The sequence below is a fragment of the Erpetoichthys calabaricus genome, chromosome 2, assembly GCF_900747795.2.
Source record: "Erpetoichthys calabaricus chromosome 2, fErpCal1.3, whole genome shotgun sequence".
Taxonomy (NCBI): domain Eukaryota; kingdom Metazoa; phylum Chordata; class Cladistia; order Polypteriformes; family Polypteridae; genus Erpetoichthys; species Erpetoichthys calabaricus.
Window position 1 is genome coordinate 39,438,859 of NC_041395.2, and position 19,442 is coordinate 39,458,300.

General features: G+C 39.0%; 1 protein-coding gene across 1 annotated transcript in view; it reads right to left on the bottom strand.

Annotated features, from left to right (window-relative positions):
• The window catches only part of LOC114645786 (myosin-6-like), a 63,483-nt gene that overhangs the window by 22,383 nt on the left and 21,658 nt on the right, over positions 1-19,442 (bottom strand). Inside the window, exons 17-29 of the mRNA XM_051922289.1 lie at positions 17,158-17,245; positions 15,377-15,494; positions 14,179-14,302; positions 13,112-13,248; positions 10,017-10,272; positions 9,105-9,347; positions 8,834-9,010; positions 5,093-5,238; positions 4,860-4,950; positions 4,124-4,306; positions 3,749-3,955; positions 2,306-2,432; positions 1,434-1,552 (exon numbers count right to left, since the gene is read on the bottom strand). Of these exons, the coding sequence (XP_051778249.1) occupies positions 1,434-1,552; positions 2,306-2,432; positions 3,749-3,955; positions 4,124-4,306; positions 4,860-4,950; positions 5,093-5,238; positions 8,834-9,010; positions 9,105-9,347; positions 10,017-10,272; positions 13,112-13,248; positions 14,179-14,302; positions 15,377-15,494; positions 17,158-17,245 (2,016 nt within the window). The remainder of the gene's footprint in view (positions 1-1,433; positions 1,553-2,305; positions 2,433-3,748; positions 3,956-4,123; positions 4,307-4,859; positions 4,951-5,092; positions 5,239-8,833; positions 9,011-9,104; positions 9,348-10,016; positions 10,273-13,111; positions 13,249-14,178; positions 14,303-15,376; positions 15,495-17,157; positions 17,246-19,442) is intronic.

A 19,442-nucleotide genomic window follows, 5' to 3' on the forward strand; every position in this document is an offset into this window, starting at 1 on the left:
CCTTCTTCAGGCAAAATGTAATACAGAAACTGGAGTTCCCTGTGTTTATATACACACTAGGACAAGAAACAACAAATAAATAAATAACAACAAATAAAACTTAAAGGTTTTCCAATAACAACAAATAAAACTTAAAGGTTTACCAATGTTGTATCTGTTCTAGTCCATCCATCCATCCATTTTCCAACCCGCTGAATTCGAACACAGGGTCACGGGGGATCAGTCCTAGTGTGTATATAAACTCAGGGAACTCCACTTTCTGTATTAAATTTTGCCTGAAGAAGGGCCCTGAGTTGCCCTCTTAAACTTGCATATTGTAATCTTTTTAGTTCACTAATAAAAGGTGTCATTTTACTCGACTTCTCACCACATTCATAATGGCTAACACGGTACAACACCCAGTACTACCTGTATTTATACACAATTTCTTTGAGTGGAAATTAAACATTACATGTCTGGAACTCTTAAAATTGATGTTAACTTTAAAGAACTCGTCTGTGTGTTGTGTTCTGTGAGCGATAACACATCTAGAGTAATGATGATACAGTACATTATAAATTGGGTATTGCTGATTGGGAGATTTCATATACACAAAGCTAAGTGGGCGAACAATCTTCTACAGTTTATTGTGTTTAAAATTTAAGTTCAGCTGTATTTAAATGCAAATACAAAGGTGAAAAATGAAACATGCAAAAAATGTACTTTGTTGTAACATGAATATTTGTGGTTGCCGATGGACTGCTTTGAACATTGTCTTATGATTGTTGTGGTTTTTTTTTTGAATAACAATAATAGAAGACAACAAAAATGTCCCATCAGAGCTTCATAGCAGAGAGAACAACACACTGACTGGGGAGATAATACAAGTCTGAGCCTGCGTGGTAGCAGGAGGTTTAAGGGTTGATTGATGTTACGACTTATATATCTTTTGAAACCAGCAGAAAAAGAGGACGAGATGAAGGCTGAGTGAAAATAACAAACCTGCTATAAGGCAAGTGACCCAAAAGGGAAGGAGTCAGGGACGACTGACCTTCTGCTGAGAGAAAGAGTATAAACCAGGGAGAGTAGACAAGAGGCCATAGAATGTCCCGACTGACAGGTGGCAATAAAGATGGGATTCAGCTACCCATTCAAGGTTAGGAACCCCGAAATATTCTAGTCATTCATGAGGGATAGTTTTTATGCACAAGTCATAGAGCTACTCAATGTCCACTCAAGCAGACCACTGGTCTGATGTTGTATTTGATATGTGATGTTTTATCCATTACCTGTTGTTCATTTTATGCTGCTGTGACTACTCTGCAGGAGACAAGCAAATAAGAATTTCACTGTACTGTGTATACAGTATGACAATACATCTGAACTTGAAGTCAATGATTGTAAAATATACCTTCTAACTTGAATGGATGTTTGTTTAGCTAGATGAATCTTACCTTGACTTCTTCTTCCAGCTGTCTACGAATGTCCTCCAGTTGTTGTGTGTATGACTGCTTTCCACGTGTCAGTTGGGAAATCAAAGATTCCTTTTCCTCCAGCTGCCTTGTAAGCTCACCTGTAGCATAACACATAGGCAATCAGGAGAAATCATTTTCCATATATTAGGAGAAACATTATTTTAATGGCGGTAGTTGTTCTGAACATCCTAAATAGTACACATGCTCACAGGAAATTATGGAGAGTAAGAATGGAACTGGGAAATGAGTAAGGTAAACGAAAAGGACAACGTCAGAGAATAAGCCAGGTTCTAACCCCCAAATGTACAATCGGTAGCAAACATCAAAACCAAAACTGTTGTTGAGAAAACTGTTACACAAATTCTTAATTCAAGCTTGGTTTATTTGCCCCTAACTCACACTGTAAATTATTGTTTGTGTGACTCGGTATGCTGCTGAGAATCGTCATCTTGCATAGAACCGTGATGACGTGGCATGTCATATGATCACCATGTTACATGTCCAGCAAAGAGCGTAACAACAATAAAGCATGGCTATGGCCAATACTGATACAAAAACAGAGGGGATGACGTCTTTATAATAACAAAAAACAATAATAATAAGCACATTGAAATAAATGTACAACAACAGAGCAACAAAGAGAAACAGGGACTCAGAAATGTGGATACATGACATGATTTGGCCTTTTGAATGTTAACTGGGCTTGTAGTAAAGTGCCAACACCTAGAAGAGTTGGAAACATCACTGGACATGCAATGAGAGGATACAACGAGATCAAGAGTGATGCAGTTCAGTCAGTCGAGACATCAAAGTGGAGGAATGTTGCAAAATTAAATCTTTCAAAATTTTACCATTTTCTGTTAGAAGTTTTGCTCTTTGAGTGGTGAAGTCATTGAGAGAGCGTTGGCTTTCTTCAATCTTAGTGCGATATTCGTTCACCTGGTCTTCCAGTGAACGACACATCTTCTCCAAATTTACCTACAGTAAAATTTTAATCAACAACTGATTAAAAAAAAAACAAGGAAATAGTAAATAACATTTACATTGATAAGATCATTGCCTGTTTCTACCATTTTCTTCAGCACTGAGACGTTATCACTTGTTTAGTTAGACCTCTTATATCATTGAAAGATGCTGAGAAATTAGTTCATGCGTTTGTTTTCAGTCGACTAGATTACTGTAACGCACTCCTCTCAGGACTACCCAAAAAAGACATAAATCGTTTGCCACTAGGGCAGAATGCAGCTGCTAGAATCCTAACAAGGAAAAGAAAATCCGAGCACATTTCTCCAGTTTTGATGTCACTACACTGGTTACCTGTGTCATTCAGGATTGACTTTAAAATTCTGCTTATGGTTTATAAAGCCTTAAATAATCTCGCCCCATCTTATATATCGGAATGTCTGACACCTTATATTCCAAATCGTAACCTCAGATCCTCAAATGAGTGTCTGCTTAGAATTCCAAGAGCAAAACTTAAAAGAAGTGTTGAAGCGGCCTTCTGCTGTTATGCACCTAAAATCTGGAATAGCCTGCCAGTAGGAATTCGCCAAGCTAATACAGTGGAGCACTTTAAAAAACTGCTGAAAACATATTACTTTAACATGGCCTTCTCATAACTTCATTTTAGTTTAATCCTGATGCTCTGTATATTCAATTAATTAGCATAACTATTCCTGGTGGCTCCAAAATCCGTACTAACTCCTACTCTCTCTTCTGTTTCTTTTCCCGGTTTTCTGTGGTGGCAACCTGTGCCACCACCACCTAATCAAAGCACCATGATGTTCCTACATTGATGGATTAAAAGCCAGAAGTCTACATGACCATCATCATCAAGTCCTTCCATGAGAACCCTAAATACAAAGAGGACTATTCATTTATGTTAGGTAGAATGCCCAGAGGGGGCTGGGTGGTCTCGTGGCCTGGAACCCCTGCAGATTTTATTTTTTTCTCCAGCCGTCTGGAGATTTTTTGTTTTTTCTGTCCTCCCTGGCCATCGGACCTTACTCTTATTTTATGTTAATTAGTGTTCTCTTATTTTAATTCTTACTTTGTCTTTTTTTCTCTTTTCTTCATCATGTAAAGCACTTTGAGCTACATTACTTGTATGAAAATGTGCTATAGAAATAAATGTTGTTGTTGCTGTTAGTTGTGATTCTGCTCATACATAGCACACACTAGTAAAATAATAGAATGTTTCTGTAATGTTGTAATTATGAGTTTCGCAGTAGAATATGATTTGTCTGTCAACACCTTCGGTCATCGTATGTTTCAGGGCGTCATTATTTTCTCACCTTAGTCTTGACTACTTGCTCCATATTTGAGGCTATGTCATCCAGTTCTAACTTGAGCTCGCTCTTTTCCTTCTCCAGTTTCTGCTTGACCCTTTGCAGGTTGTCTATCTGCTCTCCCAGCTCAGCAACGCTGTCTGCATGCTTCTTTCGTAGTGCTGCAGCTGTTGCCTCATGCTGGAGAGTTGCTTCTTCTAGATCACGGCGGATCTGGAAGGAAAGTTTACACTCCATAAGTAAATCAGGGGGCCTCATATCTCTTAATAACACCAAATAAAAAGCACCAAGGGAATTGTGCTAGTAATCAATACAGCTGGATTTATTTATGCGTGAGTGTGATTTTATATGAGCCAGAGTGCTACACAGTAATCTTCTGACCTTCTGGAATTCTGCTTCTCTTTTCTTGTTCAGCTCCACTTGGGCAGAGGTTGCACCTCCAGCTTCCTCCAGCCTCTCGCTGATTTCCTCCAGCTCTCGTGAGAGGTCAGATCTCTGCTTTTCCACTTTGGCACGAGCTGCTCTTTCTGCTTCCAATTCCTCTTCTAACTCTTCGATGCGAGCCTGTAGGAAGCCAAACACAATCATAAAATTATACATCAAATGGCATAGAAGTATGACCTGTAAGACAGCCGATTATGTTGGTAACAGGAATTTCACACATTTCACTACAATATCAAGCCCTGATCATCTTCTTTGCATTTCAACAGTTTCAGTGCACTATGAGGGTCAATATATTATCTCTGCTGATGAATTTGCTCTTTGGTGTCACAAACTGATGGGTTTTGGAATACAAATAAACTGTCTCATCTCAAAGAGCTAAAGAAATATCTCCTTCACTCTATAGATGAGAGAGCTCTAAACTGCAGTGGCTCCCTTCCAAATGTGTAATGTCTCTGTCCCATCTCCGAGCTTCTGCATGAGCCTAGATCATTACTTACAATGGGAGACATTGAAACCTGATATATTAATAACATGGACACAGAACATCGAAAAAGGAAACAACAGCAACATAATGTTCTACGATTTTACCCATCTAAATTAGTGCAATATTTTTAATAATTTCTGAGAGCCTGAACTTCTGTTCTTTGAAGAAAGGAAGGACATTTATGCCAACCTGATGCTCCTTCAGTTTCTTCTGAGCTTGCATGCCCAATGCCTGCTCATCCTCAATTCGGCTGTTCATCTGGCTTAGTTCAAACTCTTTCCTAGAAGACAATAATGTCAAAAGTCAAAAAACTGTTTTCAATGCTTTGTGTTTTACGCTGGAATATTTGATTTTCCTTCATTAACCAATATTAAAATTGAAAGCGGCTTTATTAATAATCACTCTTCTGCCTGGCCCCTTACTTCTTGATTTTCTCTTCTAGCTGTTGTTTGTCATTTTCTAGATCCATTACATTTTCCTGCATCAGCTTCAAGTCACCCTCAAGCTTCCTTTTGGCACGCTCCAGATCCATTCGAACCTTTTTCTCTTGTTCCAAAGACCCTTCCAGCTAGAAAAAAAGGAAAGAAGGTCTTGTTTCATAACCATCTCAACTTCAAATTCCTTTATTGCTTTATTTGTCATCTTCTCTCCTTATAATGGTACAATAGTTCGTTATGTGTGATGTGGGGTTATTGTGATGGCTGGTGTACCAATTTTCAGCATGATCTAGTCTGTTTTGACTACAAAGCAATATGAGTTGTGTGGGGCAAATGAGCAAATAAAAGCTAACAGAGTGCACTGTGACCTTTGATGCTAAAGTTGAGAATTAAGGTAGAGTGAAAACTCAATGCTGTTGAAACAGGAAGGTTAAATCTGAGAGAAACGATTGAGAGGGGAGACCAGAGTAACAGAAAGAGGGATGAATGTGTATTATGGATTTGGAATTGTGGCAAATTTACTAGCTACCTCTAGCTGTTATAAAGGCTCCAAAGCAATTTGGAACAGTGCTTAACCTCTCGGTATGGAGCCATAGGTGAAGATGTTAAATTATGTTGCCTTTATTCCTGAACTCTGTTTCTCTAAACTGGGATTCTCAGTGTGATGCAAGTCAAGTCAAGTTGGGGAGCATGCACTGGTACAGTGTGTTGCCACACCCACTACACAACAAAACAACTCGGGATCCCAGTTGGCAACCCCCCCCGCAGACACACGGTCCAGTCCCACCCTCTGGAAATGACCCTCTATCTGCCACAGACAGGTGTTACGTGGACGTCCCCTTGGCCTGGTCCAGCCACTCGGGTCCCCAGGATCTTACAAGCCGGATCACCCTCGGGGAAGCGCGCCACATGGCCGTAGTGCCGTAACTGACGCTCCCTCACAATGCAGGTAATGTGCCTCATTCGGGACTCCATGAGCAACACAAAGTCAAACCAACGGTACCCAAGGATTTTCCGGAGAGACACAGTACCAAAGGAGTCCAGTCTTCGTCTCAGGTCACTGGATAGCGTCCATGTCTTGCAACCATATAGCAAGACAGGAAGCACCAGGACTCTAAAGACTTGGACCTTCGTCCTTTTGCATAGATATCGGGAGCGACACACACCCCTTTCCAGCGACCACATGACCCCCCATGCTCTCCCAATCCGTCTACTGACTTCATAGGAAGAGTCACCAGAGACATGAATGTCACTGCCAAGGTAAGTAAACCTCTCGACAAGGTCGACACTCTCTCCGCAGACAGACACACTGCTGATGGCTGTGCCCAAGAGGTCATTAAAGGCCTGGATGTTGTCTTTTTATCCAGGACACTCGCAAGCCCAGACACTCAGAATCCTCGCTCAGTCTCTTAAACGCCCCAATCAGAGTGTAATGCACACATTTGAAAATAAATATGTTCACCTTTTACTTCCATCTCTTATTGAATCTCTTTATACAGTACATCTCAACTGCCAGCTGGCAACCCACTACAAAAGTAAAGCCATCTTTGTGAAACGTATCTGGCCTACAGAAGGGGCCCAGTCAGCTGCTATATTATACTTAGATTAGTCTGCACGCTAATGGCCCATTCACTTTGAAAGTGTGGTGTTGGTGGTGTGGTATATAACTGCTTTCGCTTTAATGCTCTTCCAGTGTGAAAAGGTAATTGAGCTTCCATGTGCAATAATTAATTGTATAATTTGAAATCAGTCAGTGAGGAAAATGTTTGGTCTCTTTACTTATCCTATATATACTGTAGGCACACATACTGATGGAGAAAAACATCTAGAAAGAGAAAACTCAGGTTACAGCCTGTGAACTTTCACTACAAGTTGTCAGTTTGTTTTAGACCCTCTGACCAGCAATACAGTAATGCTTATAAAACTCATTAGGTGCATTTTAAGACAGGAAGGTGAAGATGAACCAAAGCCAGATCATGTCACCTTTAAAAAGGTCTTAATTTAAATGTTGGGACACAGCAAGACAAATGTTTTTATGACTGACTGATCTTACATTATACAATTATTCAATCCAACCCGAACCTCAGTTTCCTGCCCACACTGGAAGCATATGTCTTACAGTGAAAGCAATTACATGCATCACAATTATTCAGTTTTGTGTCCTCTTAATAACATTTTGACTGTCATCAGAAGCAATGGTAAGAGCCACTGGCATATAGTAAGTAGACTTTGTCATATGCCAGTGTTGTCAGATCGTCTGGATCAAGCAACTCCACTGGAGGCCGTGTTTCAGAAGACAGACAATCAGATCATTTCATTTGCACTGCTGCTGAAACTACAAGCAGAAACAATGAGACATCAGTCACAATAAAATAAACAAGCACCCTGCTGCTGGCCTCAGAGAGGAGGGACGTGCTGTCACCTCCTGTACATTTGGTAAAGCTGCACGCAGCTGCTGTGCTCACAACTGTCCAGAAGAATGAATGAATGCTGGTGCAGGTTAAAAATAATAATTTGAATTTGACTATATCAATAAATTCTTATGAAATATTATAAAGACATGAACTATGATAACAATACAATGGGAAAAGTAGAAGGAAATTACCAGAAACTCCTCAAGATAAAGGTGTTTATCTTTAAAATAACTAAATCCTAGCTACAAATTCAGCTAAAAAGCGGAGCTGTATTCTGTTGATTTCCAATATGTTTCATTTATTCAAGAACTCTGACAATTAGATAGATAGATAGATAGATAGATAGATAGATAGATAGATAGATAGATAGATAGATAGATAGATAGATAGATAGATAGATAGATAGATAGATAGATAGATAGATAGATAGATACTTTATTAATCCCCAAGGGGAAATTCACAAGAGAAAGTGGTAGGAGTGATCAGAGAGATAGAGGAAAAGGTAGAAAGATAAAGAAGATAAAGTCCTACACGGAACTGCTGGAAAGGCTGCCACTCACGGCACCGCCTAACTAACTAACTAACTATAATTAGTTAATTATAATTAACTATAAATTAGTAACATACAGTAACTAACACAGAGGTCCAATATTGTTCTGTGTAGTTGTTAGACAAGCAAGGAATAGAAGGCTACCATGTAAGACCAGGTGGCCCCAGTAGTACAAATACCCTGCCGTCACGATATCCCCCTACTCCAGGATAATAATGCCCCCATACACAATACTAAACTAACACAAAAGTACCGCGATAAACTCACATGCCTTCCTTGGCCTTTCCAGTTGCTAGGTATAAACATCATTAAACCTTTATGGGGGTATCTGAAGCACAGAGTGCACAGTAAGCGTCCATCTCCCTCATTCCCCAAAGAACTGAATGCTTTTCTTGTTAAAGATTGGTACAATATCCTACTACTCACAGTTCAGGACATGAACAACAGAATGCCAAGATGGACCTCACTCCTTATTAGGTTTTTGATATTAATATATTGCTTGGTGTTTCTCTTGTTTTAATTGCATTTTAATATGAAGTACACTGAGTGGGGCAGAATTGACAATCTGTGTATTAAACAAGACTTAGAATGAAAAGATCATGAATATTTATATTTGCATAAAAATATGGTTGTACAAAATTAATCCCAATGAGTGTAGTATTCAGTGTTAACCATTTCACTATATTATCCTCACTAGATGGGCAATTCTCTGTAAAATGCAGTACACTTTCTAATAAAATCGGTGGAATTTTTGATACTCACGTCATCCACCTGCTGCTCCAGCTTTGTCTTCGCTTTGGTCAGCGTGTTCACTTTATCTTCCTCAGCCTGAAGGTCATCCAGTGTCTGCTGATGAGCTTCTTGGAGAGCTTTCTTTTCTTTAGTCAGCTTAGCAATAGTATCATCCAATGCTGCCATCTCCTCCGTTAGGTTTTTAACCTGTGACAATTATAATATATAGGAATGCTGTTACGGTTGCTGATTCTGGTTCAGGTTTCATTGATTATCTTTTAATTGTTTAATGTTTGTATACCTTGTTCTCAGTTGCATGCTTCTCTTTCTCCACCTTGGCCAGAGTGAGCTCTAGGTCATCAATGTCTTTTTTAAGCTCAGAACATTCATCTTCCAATTTCCGTTTTTTGGCAGTCAGCTCAGCATTCATTTCTTCCTCATCCTCCAAGCGTTCAGTAGTCTCCTTCAGCTTGGCCTCCATCTGGATCTTGTTTTTGATCAACTGGTCACACCGTTCCTCAGCATCTGTTAGGTTATCTTGCTCCTGTTGTATATGACAAATACGGTTTCTTGTCAAAAATGAGTGTAGACTCTGTGCATCAGACAGTGCACAAGTGATCAAATGATGCCAATGACATGTTATCTATGTTACATAACCAGTAGATTGGATTGAATTAGTCAGGTAACGTGTATGAAACTAGAAACTGAGGTTCAGAAATGACTACTGTATACAAAGCCTCAAGGCATTCGGGAAACAATTACAGTACCTATATGGCTTAAAACATCAGCATTGAACTAGTGCTTGTTAGTAGACAGGAAGGAATTATTCTGTAGCACTGCAACACTGGCAAAATTGTGTGGAAACTTTAAAACCAAATACATTGGAAAAAGACTACTGGCATGGTTAGGCCAGTGTTAACTTTTCTACCATTTACAAATATTGTCATGTGGTCTTTCATATGTAAAACCTTCTCTGGATCTTCACTTCCTACACTGCAGGTATGGATTTGAAAATTCTTGTCTAGATGGAGATGTGTCAATTATCGGCCTGCCCAAATCACTTTTAGTTCCAATTTCCCTTAAAGATATTTTATCCAGGTCCTAATAAAGTACACCCTGGGTTAACTTCCGAAATGTTTAAATCACTAAGGCAGCTACCGTAAAATGTTACTAAACACATCTAAAAAAATGTATTTTGTAGGTTTGAACTTACAGACTGGACTTGGAGTTGCAGATCATTTTTCTCTTGCAACAATGAAACCATTTTCTCTTCCAACTCTTTGCGTCTGGCCTCTGATTTTTCTAGGGCTTCTTTGAGTTTAGTAAACTCCTCCTTCATGTTGGCCATCTCTTTCTCTGTCTCTGCAGTTTTCAAGAGCGGCTTGATCTTGAAATACAGCTTCATCCAGGGCCAGTTCTTTACCCCCATGAATGCACGAATGTTCCATTGGATCACAAGCAGAGAATCTCTGCATAGCAAGCACAAACATACAGTATATGCATCTCAGTTAATCTGTGTGTACTGGCAGTGGAAAGCATACACTTGCATCCTACTCACAACTGACATTCATACTTATTGTAGTTCATAAGCTACAGCAGGGCACTCAGTTAAGGTCCTCGAGGTTTGTGGTGACTTCATGTTTTAGTTCCAACCAGTTCCATAATTAAACCCCAGGCCTAACAGATAATGAAACTTGGTATTTAATTATATGTCTTGTTAGTCCTCTCATTCTTCCAAAACAAAAATTGAAAATGTTTCCGTTTTCTGAGAACTTTATCCATACGTTTTGTTGTCCTTCCCTTCTCTCTCAATTATTTCAGAACATGTTATTAACAGAGATACTTCATAATGGACGTACACAGGTTTAAATGGAATCACATTAGCTGGAGAGCTGGGAGTTCCTTTGTCATTTACACCTCATTATTAACTGATGGCTGTTTAAGAAAACAGGCAACAATAAAACCTAAATGCAGTGGTTTAACACTAATAAGGCAATTATGGGTTCTGAACGGTAACAAGCAGGTTAACTAAAACAAAGTCCAAAATAGTATACATATATAAAAAAATACTTTTTAAAAACCACCCTTATATTAGGGCGGCACGGTGGCACAGTGGTAGCGCTGCTGCCTCGCAGTAAGGAGACCTGTGGTTTGCTTCCTGGGTCCTCCCTGCATGGAGTTTGCATGTTCTCCCCGTGTCTGCGTGGGTTTCCTCCCACAGTTCAAAGACATGCAGGTCAGGTGCATTGGCCATTCTAAAATTGTCCTTGGTGTGTGAGTGTGTGCCCTGCGGTGGGCTGGCGCCCTGCCCAGGATTTGTTCCTGCCTTGCGCCCTGTGCTGTCTGGGATTGGCTCCAGCAGACCCCCGTGACCCTGTAATTAGGATATAGCAGGTTGGATTGGATAATGACCGACAGTTGAAACAGTGTTTTTAGATTCTTGCAGATTTTCATTAACTTCAAATAACTTGTACATTATATATATATATATAACACAAGAACTTTTCTGTCTTTGCTCAGGTTGGAAGAATGCACAGCTTGCTCACCAGCTGGAGGAGAGGGAGCAGAAAATTAAAAATCATTTACAGTTGGCGGCTAAAGGTGCTTGAAATTGCATTTGATCTGTTACTCGTTAGGATAGAGCAGGTTGGAAAATGACTGACTGACGCTTAAATTAAGTTAAAAAGTGTACGAAAAAGTAAAAAATAAGTCTCTCATACATCACTCATAAAAAAAAATAAAAGCGTGGGCACTTTTTGAATGTTGATTGATAAAAAGCGCACATGCTTTTATGTTACGAGTGATGTATGAAAGACTTATTTTTTACTTTTTAGTACACTTTTTAACTTATAAGCATAGTTTTTAAAAAGTATTTATATATATATATTATTTTCAACGTTTTAGTCTTGGGTTTGTTTTAGTATAATTTTGTAATCAATATTTTAACACTTCCTTTAATATTTCTATCCGTTACTAGCGCCATCTATTGGTGAAATCTCAAACTATTCTTCATATGAAAATTTCATTTCTTAATTAACATGGATTAATTGGTCAATTAGTGAAACTGATTGTTGATTCATGTACTGTCATTGGAAGTGAGTAAGTGTGCAAGATTTCAAGTCATTTGGACAACCGGAAGTGGGTTAAATATCGATTACAAGATTTGTACCAGACAACAAACAGGTGAAGTTAATATAAGCGTGGTAAAAATGCTTTAATAGTAAATAAACAGGTTTTAACTAAGAAACTGGTTAAAGTGAAAACCTGCAGCCACTGTCGAGCCCAAGGACCATAACTGAGTACCTCTGGGATATAGAATGAAAGAAGTTATCATGTTGAGCTAAACTTTCACTGATATGGCTCGCATCTTTTAACTGTGGTTATTAATGTCAACCCCTTTCAAAGAGGCTGGAATCCACTGACATGGCATCTAAGCTAAGGTTATGTCCCAATTTGCTAAAATGTCCCATATGATTGTCTTTAGCAGTGGTTCTCAATCTATGGGGCTGGCCCGACTAGGGGGGTGTGAAGTAATAGAAAGGGGGGCGCAAAGATGTGAAAAAAAGAAAACAAGAAGTGAAAATATGAAAAATACTTCTATTGAAACCAAAACATATTAACTTAAACTACATTCTGATACTAGAAAAATAAATATAGAGTTAGATAAATGTCAATAAAAGTTAAGTAGGTATAATAAAATATGCATCTATGATATTTCATTAATTAAAAAAGAACAAATTAGTATTAGTGGGCTCCTTTCAAATAAATGTTAGGGGGGTGCGATTAAAACTGTTATGAAAACTCGGGTCGCAAATACAAAGGTTGAGAAACGCTGGCCTTTAGGAACGTTAGAAAGGACAGGTCATCCTAATCAAGAAGTATGTGTCTTGTGCTGCTCAACATGAGAACACCTAGGAAATGGAATCTTTCCATTGACAAAAACACATTACCCAATATGAATGTCTTCTTGTGATTATTTTTTTAAATATTGACAAATCATGTAAATGTATCTTGCTGTGATGCCAGTTCTTCAACACTATGAGATTGTTTTCCCTCAGTTTCTAACTGATGTACTGAAGTGCATCACGGTTGATGGAATTTTAGCATTAGCCTTGAAGAACTGTCAAGAAATTAAATGTAACCTATACAAGTGTACAGTAGGTAGAGTTCTTGTTCACTCTTTACAGCTCATGTTATTATATACAGTATATAGGTTGACTGAGTCTTGGGCTCTTGAACGTCTGAATGCTAAAAACCTGGTCTATCAAACGACAGCAAAGTGGATGAATATTTTTTCTAATTAATTACCTGCGCTCAACAATTTTTTTGTACTCTGATCTCATCAGCATGGCTCTTCCATTGGCTTGGATTCCAGTGATAATACGAGAAAGCGCTTCATCTCTCATCTCTTCTAGTGTGCCAAGTAAACCAGCCTTAAAGAACACCTACAAATCAAACAGCTTGATTACTAATGCAGCCATTTATTATTCATTTTCTGAAGGTCACAGAGATCCAGAGCTTATCTACCAGAAACAGATAGATAGATAGATAGATAGATAGATAGATAGATAGATAGATAGATAGATAGATAGATAGATAGATAGATAGATAGATAGATAGATAGATAGATAGATAGATAGATAGATAGATAGATAGATAGATAGATAGATAGATAGATAGATAGATAGATAGGCACTGGTTAAGGCATAAGTCTTTTCAAGGGCGCTCTAAAACCTATATCCATGTTCATTCATAACAGGTCAATTAAGAGTTGCCCATCAGTCCAACGTGCATATTTGTAATGAGTAGACACTGGTAGAACATGCACAAGTTAGTAATCTTCTTCATCTTCTTTCGGCTGCTCCCATTAGGGGTTGCCACAGCGGATCATCTTCTTCCATATCTTTCTGTCCTCTGCATCTTGTTCTGTTACTCCCATCACCTTCATGTCCTCTCTCACCACATCCATAAACCTTCTCTTAGGCCTTCCTCTTTTCCTCTTACCTGGCAGCTTTATCCTTAGTATCCTTCTCCCAATATACCCAGCATCTCTCCTCTGCATATGTCCAAACCAACGCAATCTCGCCTCTTTGACTTTGTCTTCCATCGTCCAACTTGAGCTGACCCTCTAATACTCATTTCTAATCCTATCCATCCTCGTCACACCCAATGCAAATCTTAGCATCTTTAACTCTGCCACCTCCAGCTCTGTCTTCTGCTTTCTGGTCAGTGACACCGTCTCCAACCCATATAACGTAAATCAAACCAAACTAACTGAAGTTGTGAATTAACAAGACTAACACCAATATCCCCAATCTATCCCAAACATCAGGACAAAATTAATATAATTTAGTTAGCAGGATGCTAATATTTACCTTAGTATGTCCAAATTTATACTGGCTATGGTCAACGTCCAGAGATCCCAGGAGCTTTTCGGCCCCTTTACGGCTATCAATGAACTGTCCCTCTGGGATTGCAGCTGGGTTCAGAATACGGTATCTATCAAATAAAACAGTTGATTGTTTACATCATCTTAAAATCATCTTGACCTTAACTGCTTTATATGCAGTAGTACGCAGGTATATCAAAGAGTATAACAACGCTAAACTAAGTCAGGGTAATACACCATATATGTCAGTTCTGGCTTCCAAACAGATCATTTATATGTAATAAAGACAGATTAAGTGTTTTTCAAATCTTGATTAAATTTGGATGCTATAAAATCAACAGCATGGGTCAAATGCTGCCACCTGATACTAGGCCTCAGTAAAATTTTAGGCAAATCCAGTTTCAGTGATGAGTTACATCGTTTGTGCCAGTTTCTTCCTACAATACTAAATCATGGATGCTGTCTTAGTAATAATAATAATTCATTACATTTATATAGCGCTTTTCTCAGTACTCAAAGCGCTATCCACACAGGGAGGGACCGGGAAGCGAACCCACAACCTTCCACAGTCTCCTTACTGCAAAGCAGCAGCACTACCACTGCGCCACCTGTGAGGATTTTATCTCAAATCCAGTAATGGGCAATGGCTGAATTAAAACACCACAAAACAGGGTGACTAAAGAGTTAATGAATGGGTCCCAGGCCTGCCAGGAAGCCCTTCATTTTATACCTTGATATAGTATACTAAATACTTTCAATCTGGTTTCACCAAATCAAATTAAATTACATTTTATTTCTCACATACAGTTATACTTAGTTATACTTAGTACTATAATGTATGTAGTGAAATGCTTAGGTGTTAAACTCCAACACTGTGCATTAAAGAATATAAAATACAATAAAAATTAATAAGTACAATGACGGCATAAATAATAAATTACTTAATATAACAGAATTAGCAATAAGGACCCATGTAGCTCTAGGCATCGTCCTTATTTAGAATGCAGATGGACTTTGGATAATGAAGCTCCTCCTTACTCTCTTTCAACTGGCAGACATAAAGTTTCCGTGACCGCAGCACACAGAACAGGCCATTGCTGAAATAGCTGATATTGCTAACAATTTTCATATTAAAAATATAAATTCTAATTGATTACTGAAGGCTACAGTTTGCTTGAGCTCACCTCTGCCTGAAGTCTCCATACAGAATTCGATTAGGAAAACCTTTTCTGCAGATACGAATGCCTTCTAAGACACCATTACAGCGTAGCTGGTGCATAACCAAACAGTTATCCATCGCACCTATCAAAAGACAGACAAAATAATATTTACTGTATCACATCTCAGTGAGTGCAGCCCATTCCATTTCAGGTCTTCAGCTCTGTCTTGGCAGATGACGTTCAGTAACCAGTTGAGTGACTAGCCATTTGTGGATATCAAGGGATCTGCTGGTGACAATAAGTAAAGACTGAGAATTGGGTAGCACTGAGGCTAGGAGGGTGAAGTCCAGTGCAGGGTGAAGCACATTTGGAGCTCTGAGCGAAGGGGCTGGTGTGGAGATGATGCCCCTTGTTGTCCGTAGCGGGCAGTCTGTAATAGTAGACTTAGACACCCGGGAGGTGGTGTACCCCGCGACTGTCCATGTCACCCAAAACTAAATCCACCACCGGTGAAGTCATTGCTTGGTTCACCCAGAGTGTGAGTGAAAACTGCTAGGATAAATGCTTTTTGCAAGATAGCGTTTGTGGAACAAACAGTCTTTGTGAGAGTAGTTGCATGTAACCCTGGAGCTCCTGTAAACCCGTAGATTTTCATAGTAAATGACACATTGAACCTTCTTAAATGTTTAAGAAGCATGCAGCTGTATTGCCATGTGCCATGAACACTCAGGAAGTTAATGGTGTCAACAGCCTTATCATGAAGAGTTAAATAAAAAAAAATTAAGAGCTGGAACTAAAAATTAAGGGAATATGATCAAACCATCACACTCACACAGTTCAGAACTAAACACCAAAACCAAAATGCTAACCAGAAACCATTGTCAAAAATAAATGTTGCAGAGTCCTAACTCTAAGCTGAATTCTTTCCCTAACTGAATCTAGAAAAATCAAAAGAGAGTATTTTTATTTTAGAATTTAATTGAATACTTGAATAACCTGGACATGAGCAATGACATCTTTCATAGGCAGCATGAGATGACCTAATATGTCATGTAACTTTTGTCTCATGTGACTGGCAATGGGACATGCAAAACAGGCAAAATTCTTACAGTGAAACTAAATGATTCTGCACATGTAAAAATCAAGATTCAGCTCATACTATGAAGTCATCACCCATTTTCTGTTCTTCAGAATACATCCGATTGTGCTGTCAGCACCTGAACCTTCTTTGGATAATCAGAACATTACTGAAATCTATTGAACGTTGGCTTCCTGTAGGAGGCCACACTCGCTGTTCTGAGGAGCCGCTGCTGTGTTTGCAGTGACAGAGTGAGTTCAACATTTTCTAGCAGTTTTTTTCTACTCTGAGACTGAAGTAAAGTGTGAGACTGCAAACAAAGAGAAGACTTAGATTGCATTGTTTTGACTGAATTGTATACTGCAGCAATATAAAGACACAGTTAAGCAAGCCAATACAAACAGAAGCAATAAAACAGTGAAAAAAAACATTCAAGGATTATGGAAAAAAGTCAAAACACAGGAAGAACGGGTCCAAAACTAAAGAAAGCCACAAGCTAGACAAAGCAGTCCAATTAAAGAATAAAACCTTAGTGCTTTATAATGACTAATCAGGAAATAGCGTCTGGTTTATCTTAATCTTACCATAAAACATGAATCTAAAAGTGTGAGAATAGGTGAAAAGCAAGCAGGAGAGGTGACTAAGGACACAGAAATAACAAAACACGCATCATAAATGGTCAGAGTAACTGCGCCTCACTAAAGACTTGACAGTTGTTGTACCTTACCTGGCTCCTTGCGCTCATTAGGAATCAGGCAGCGGACAAAGTGAGGATGAGTTGTCTTGAGATTAGTCATCAGTTTATTTAAGTTTTCCTATCAGAAAATAACACAAACAGCTTAACTATCACTCTTGCATTGTATATGGCAATGTTTGACTATCTCGTTTAGCTGAGTTAAGTTTTCACAGCTAAACGTGTATTTAAAAAATGCTTTTAAAACAAAAAACCCGAAGCACCTCTTTCACATCCTCCCCAGAATTAAGATGGACATCCTTCTGTCTTGCAAGAACCAGTCAGTTGCGATCATTGGATCAATTAGCTACTAACTAAAACATATTTATTTAACATTCAAATGTCTGTTAACCAAATTCAAATAAATGGCCTCTTATTTTAACTTGTGGATATGTTTTGTGAAGGGTGGGCGAAGATAATGCGAGTGGGTGCCTGGTTGGCAAGATTTTGCCATGACAAAGGGCACCACCAAGATGAAAAAGTCCAGAATGAAGTCCCACATACAACCTTCAGACAGTGCAGAGGACCACACTGGAAGCAGAAGAGGTTCTGCAAGTGTTTGTATGGAAGCACGGGAACCGTTCGGGAGTGGTATGAGCAGTATTTTTGCAATGTGCATTGAAAGGCTAGCAAAGAGGGGGGCGGACATGTTTCTGAGAGAGAGAGAGAGAGGGAAATGGCCTTCCTGGGTGGAAATAAGGAAAGTACTTACAGAACACTAGGAGACAGGTAACTCAACAATGGACAAGAGAAGAAAAGGAGAGGGAGAGAATAAGAGAGAGACACACAGAGACATCTATTGTTCCCTTCTGTTAAATTATCTCTGTTATTAGGGATATGGTGCCAGAACACAGCAGAAGGAGTTCTAAACCAGTGACAGTCACTCCTTGATCCAGGAAGAGATTCTGGTGTTTTGCCAGAAGCGACTTTTAATTATAAGGTTTGGAAGATTGTAGATGAAGTTATACTGGTAGGAGGAAGAAAAGTGAGAGAATGAGGGAGTAGTAGAGAAACGGGAGGTGAAAAGAGAGCATGTGTGGTAAGCCAGCCTGCTAGGTAGATACAAGTTTAAGACATGTTTAGGTAGGTCTGCAGGGGAAATAGGTTTTAGTTTCCTTTCTGTTTAATTGTACTTTGTGTTCCCCACTGTGTTTGCCATCTTTATGTTTGTCTGAGTGAGAAGAATAGCCACAGGGGTCACAATCACAGTGGCTAACAAAAAAACACTTAGACATGTTTAGTTTATTCTGTTTGTAATAAGAGACGCGGCTCTCTGCCCAAATGGGTTGAATTTGCTAAATAAAGGAAAATAGTTGTTGTAACATGAATATAGAGGGTGCTTTTAAGAGTACTCTTGTGCCAACACAATAATAACACCAGTAAAGTAGCTTGCCAGTATTGATATACATAAAAAAATAAAGTATGATTACGTAACTTGTCCTTTGTTTGAAAAAGTGATAATAATAATAATTTTTATTTATGTAGCACCTTTCATACACTCAAGGACACTTTACAATAAACACATTAACAAGACAATATAAATTACATACAAGAAAATGAATAATACTCATTGAAAAGATGTGTTTTAACAGGAGTTTGAAATGAATAATAGATTTTTCCTTGTGAAGGCTGAAAGGAAGAGCATTCCACATTTTAGGGGCCATCACACTGAAAAGGGCCGAAAAGCTCCTGGGATCTCTGGATGTTGACCATAGCCAGTATAAATTTGGACATACTAAGATAAATATTAGCATCCTGCTAACTAAATTATATTCATTTTGTCTTGATGTTTGAGATAGCTTGGGGATATAGGTGTTAGCTGCGGTGGGTTGGCACCCTGCCCGGGATTGGTTCCCTGCCTTGTGCCCTGTGTTGGCTGGGATTGGCTCCAGCAGACCCCCGTGACTCTGTGTTCGGATTCAGCGGGTTGGAAAATGGATGGATGGATATAGGTGTTAGTCTTGTTAATTCACAACTTCAGTTAGTTTGATTTGATTTATGTTATATGGGTTGGAGACGGTGGCACTGACCAGAAAGCAGAAGACAGAGTTGGAGGTAGCAGAGTCAAAGATGGTAAGATTTGCATTGGGTGTGACAAGGATGGATAGGATTAGAAATGAGGACATTAGAGGGTCAGCTCAAGTTGGACGGTTGGGAGACAAAGTCAGAGAGGCAAGATTGAGTCAGTTTGGACATGTGCAGAAGAGAGATGCTGGGTATATTGGGAGAAGGATGCTAATGATAGAGCTGCCAGGGAAGAGAAAAAGAGGAAGGCTTAA